The sequence below is a fragment of the Desarmillaria tabescens genome (assembly GCF_030435595.1).
Source record: "Desarmillaria tabescens strain CCBAS 213 chromosome Unknown EV420scaffold_212, whole genome shotgun sequence".
Classification (NCBI taxonomy): Eukaryota; Fungi; Basidiomycota; class Agaricomycetes; order Agaricales; family Physalacriaceae; genus Desarmillaria; species Desarmillaria tabescens.
In genome coordinates this window covers 1-3,489 of record NW_026848511.1, presented here as the reverse complement: position 1 = coordinate 3,489, position 3,489 = coordinate 1, and the positions used below count along the sequence as shown (strand labels likewise).

General features: G+C 46.6%; 2 protein-coding genes across 2 annotated transcripts; one reads left to right on the top strand and one right to left on the bottom strand.

The window, feature by feature from the left end:
* Window positions 1-213: 213 nt before the first annotated feature.
* Window positions 214-1,017, bottom strand: EV420DRAFT_1283049 (uncharacterized protein; the record flags this gene model as incomplete). The annotated part of the gene is made up of 3 exons (XM_060468314.1): window positions 214-328; window positions 408-587; window positions 668-1,017. Coding segments are annotated over 3 exons (645 nt in total), but the record flags the coding sequence as incomplete, so codon positions are not given.
* A 668-nt stretch (window positions 1,018-1,685) lies between these two features.
* EV420DRAFT_1654439 (uncharacterized protein) lies at window positions 1,686-3,440 on the top strand (the record flags this gene model as incomplete). The annotated part of the gene is made up of 11 exons (XM_060478816.1): window positions 1,686-1,720; window positions 1,780-1,887; window positions 1,934-2,053; window positions 2,113-2,211; window positions 2,288-2,398; window positions 2,450-2,512; window positions 2,575-2,709; window positions 2,767-2,811; window positions 2,874-2,942; window positions 2,999-3,064; window positions 3,134-3,440. The coding sequence occupies 11 exons, from the start codon at window positions 1,686-1,688 to the stop codon at window positions 3,438-3,440; spliced, it is 1,158 nt and encodes a 385-aa protein (XP_060321557.1).
* Window positions 3,441-3,489: the final 49 nt, after the last annotated feature.

Here is a 3,489-nt window from a genome sequence, read left to right as displayed (position 1 = left end):
TACTTCTCCTTTTTCTCCTCTCCTCCTTTCGTCGTGTTCATTGTGTTATTTTCTTTGATCTTATCAGAAATTACCTCGCACATTACTAGGGACATGGCGTCTGAGAAATAAGTAACAGAAATTTTCGGGTTCATCGTTGTATTCAGCATAAGTATCTAGTATTGCTTTCTCTTGTCTTTCATTGATCTATCAAACAGTTCTCTCCACTCTACTTTACGGTTCCATCATCATCCTTTCCTCTCTCTCATGATCGTCCGTCCTGTTTGTCTTTTTGGCCCTCGCGTCAATGTCTTCCTCCTCCTCTTTGAATCCAATCTTCCGCTTCATCCTTACGACGGTCTCTGATTGCGTACTCATCGCGTTTCTGTGTTCCGCCGTTGCCTTCTGTACCTTTGTTATCATTATACGTGTCATCATTATGTATTCCGTTACTCACTGTCGAGTTGTCGCTGTTGATGAGGGCCAATGCCCTCAGTATCATCTTCATCCTCGCCATACCCTCGTTTGTCCTCAAGAACATGACCGAGCATTGCGCTTCCACTATGTCTCCTACTCGGAATATCTGCGGCTTGGCTGACACGTATCTGCTTCACGAACCGTCATCAGTCGCATATTCAGTCCGCACATGACAAGAGAAAAAGACAAAAACAACACGAATTGAAAGAACGCTTGCCTCTTTTTCCCTCTTTCATCCATCACACCTCTGTAGTATCGTACCTCGTTGTCTTCAGTGTGAATCCATTTTCGCTGCGCCATCTTGGCCAGTATTCCCACAGGATCGACGTCATTTGGAAAAGGTACGCCTTCCTCGTTGTTTGTGGTGTTGCGCGGTCTGAAGTATCGGTTAGACAACTCTATAGCATCCAATCCTTTCATCGACATTGGCTTCCAGTGTTCGAGCTCTCCATCTCTGAACTCTCGTTCGCCCATGACTTGCATACTTCTGATTGCGTCCATTGCGTCATCGAAGCTTTCGCTGCCCAGTCCTACCAACTGTACTGACTGACTCAAGAACCGTGTCTGTATGTGTTGATCATTTTCCCTTCAGGTACATGATATTTGTGATGCTTCTTCCTCTTCTCCAGGTCCGGACCCGATGGGTCCTTTTTTTTTTTTAAAAAAATACTCTTTTTGCTTCTTTTTTCCCGTTGCTGGTTATCCTCTTCCTCTTTTTTGCATCGCTCAACCTTTTGGGCGTTGATCATCGCTTATCTGACCATGTGCACGTTCCTTCCACGCCTCCGTATCGTGCGGATGTTGGGCAGTTCTAGTTGATGTGCGTTGTGTCGAATTTACTCTTCCGCCTTATGCACTGTCTCCCTTTCCATTATGGGCTTCTTCTAGGTTCTTATCAGTCTTCCCGCCGCTTTCTCAGTCCCACGTGTCTTGCATGCTTGCATCCTCTGTTTCATTCTTAATTTTAATTTATTGCGTTTATATCTGTTCATCTTCTCTATTGAATGGTTTCCCTCTTCATCGTGCATCTATATTATCTCGGACTGCTTCTTATCTCCATGAGGATATTAACTTTATTCTTTGCCCTTCATCTTTTTTAAAAAATTCTTTTATCTTCTTTCGTGTTTCGTTGATTCTTATTTATGCCTGCTATTTTGCTCTCCCTTTCTCCATCCCTTCTCTCGTCCCTTTGTCACTTTCTGCTATCTGCTTTTGTCTAGCATACAACGATGTCTTCCCACGACTCTGTCGTTTCTTCTAACCGGTGTGTTCTATACGTTACTGCATGTGTTTTGTTGCATTATTAACCTGGCATGCTTTTAGTCGGTCTAAACGGGGTCGGGTTCAGGTTTCACCTACCATTGACAATACTTTGTCAACTGTAGACGTTGGCATTCCTGCACCTGTTTCTTCTGCCCGTTCTGCCACTAGGTACTTCTCTGATGTTGCGAAGTTACCTGTCTCATCATTCGCTCAGTGCTCCCCCCAAAAAAAGGGTCCGACGAGGTGATCCCCTTGACTCGCTCGATCCTCGTTCTCCATCTGTCCCTGCTCCCGGAGAGTCTGCTTACTCCTTGCTTCCGCCCGTCACCGTGTCGTATGGCATCGCTCTCTTTTGATTCGATATCTGCTCATTGTTGTTATTGATGTTTACAGTCATCCGTCTGGTGTCGCGTATCAACAGCTGCGTCACCGTGTGTCCTATGGTGATCTCACTCCTGAGGAGATCGTGGCCGTCCTACATCAGAGGCGCATGTGCGTTTAGTCTTGTTTACCTTGTGTATCTGCTCTTATGATTTCCGTCTCCTCTCACTGCTCCTTGTTGCTTTAGTGCTGCTGCGGATCCCCGTGGTCTCGCTCCCTCGCCGGTGGCCGCAGATCCTTCCTTCGGGATTGCTCCTTTTACACAGGCTGAGAGTGCCAATGTGGACGACGATGAAGGGTACTGTCCTATCTTGCTTCTTCTTCTGCCCTATGGCTTATATTCCGACAGTTCGGAATGTGGCAATCCATTCGTGGACGATATCGCTGAAGAAAAAAGTAGTGGGTCCCCTTCGTGAGCCTTGTTATAAACATCTCGTCCCTCCGTCCCTACTCAACGTGTTGGTTATTTCTCAGCTCGGAATCTGAGGATGAGGCTGGTGACGATGTCGCTGACCCTTCTGAGTCTGGTCCTGTTGATATTGAGTCTCGTCTTCCCGTCCCTGGGACCTGGGAGTCTGACCATCATGCCGACGGTGTTCGTATGTCTGCGTACGTTTCTTCTTGATCTCGATAGCTCCTGCATTTTGTTCATGTGTTCCTGCATAGGCGTGTCAGGACCAAGACTACGAAGGGCGAGTATGTTAAAACATTGTCTGTTTCTTCTGATAATTCCTGTACACTGTTCCCTTTCTAATGTGTTGTTTATATCAAAGGCTGGCTTCTGGTTTAACCGAAGAACTCGCTTTCGATGATGACGTCCACAACGATCCTTCCGTTGCCATGTAATATTATCTCTGGTATCCTCTTGTAGTGAACCTGAGCTGACAACCGTTTCCAGTACATCAAAGAAGTTGAAGCGTCCCCATGCTGTCATTCCATCTGCATCTGTTGATGTACCTGATACGTACGTCTGACGCATTTTGTTGAGTTCCATATACGTTCTAACGATTTCGAGCTGTTGTGCTCCATTCAGTTGTGCCCCTGCATCTGCTTCATGCCTATCTGGTTCGCCCAGGTCATCTGCGCCGTCCACTGAAGTGTATCTTGAGGACCTCGGGTACCCGCCTGTTCCTGTATCTCGACCTTCAAAAAAAGGACATACCCGTGTCAGTAAGGTCAAAAAGACGTCTGTTCCACCTGACCAAGCTACCCTGCACGTGGTTGCTAATGTGGCAGCTTCTCTACATGCTGACGCAACCCCTTATACGCTTGAGAAGACTCTGGTTTCTGGTTGTGAAGGTGAAGCCTATCTTCGTGCCAACTATAGTGCTTGTTGCTGACTTCTTATTGTGTGTTGTCCTCTTTGCAGTGTCTCACACTGCTTCTGCC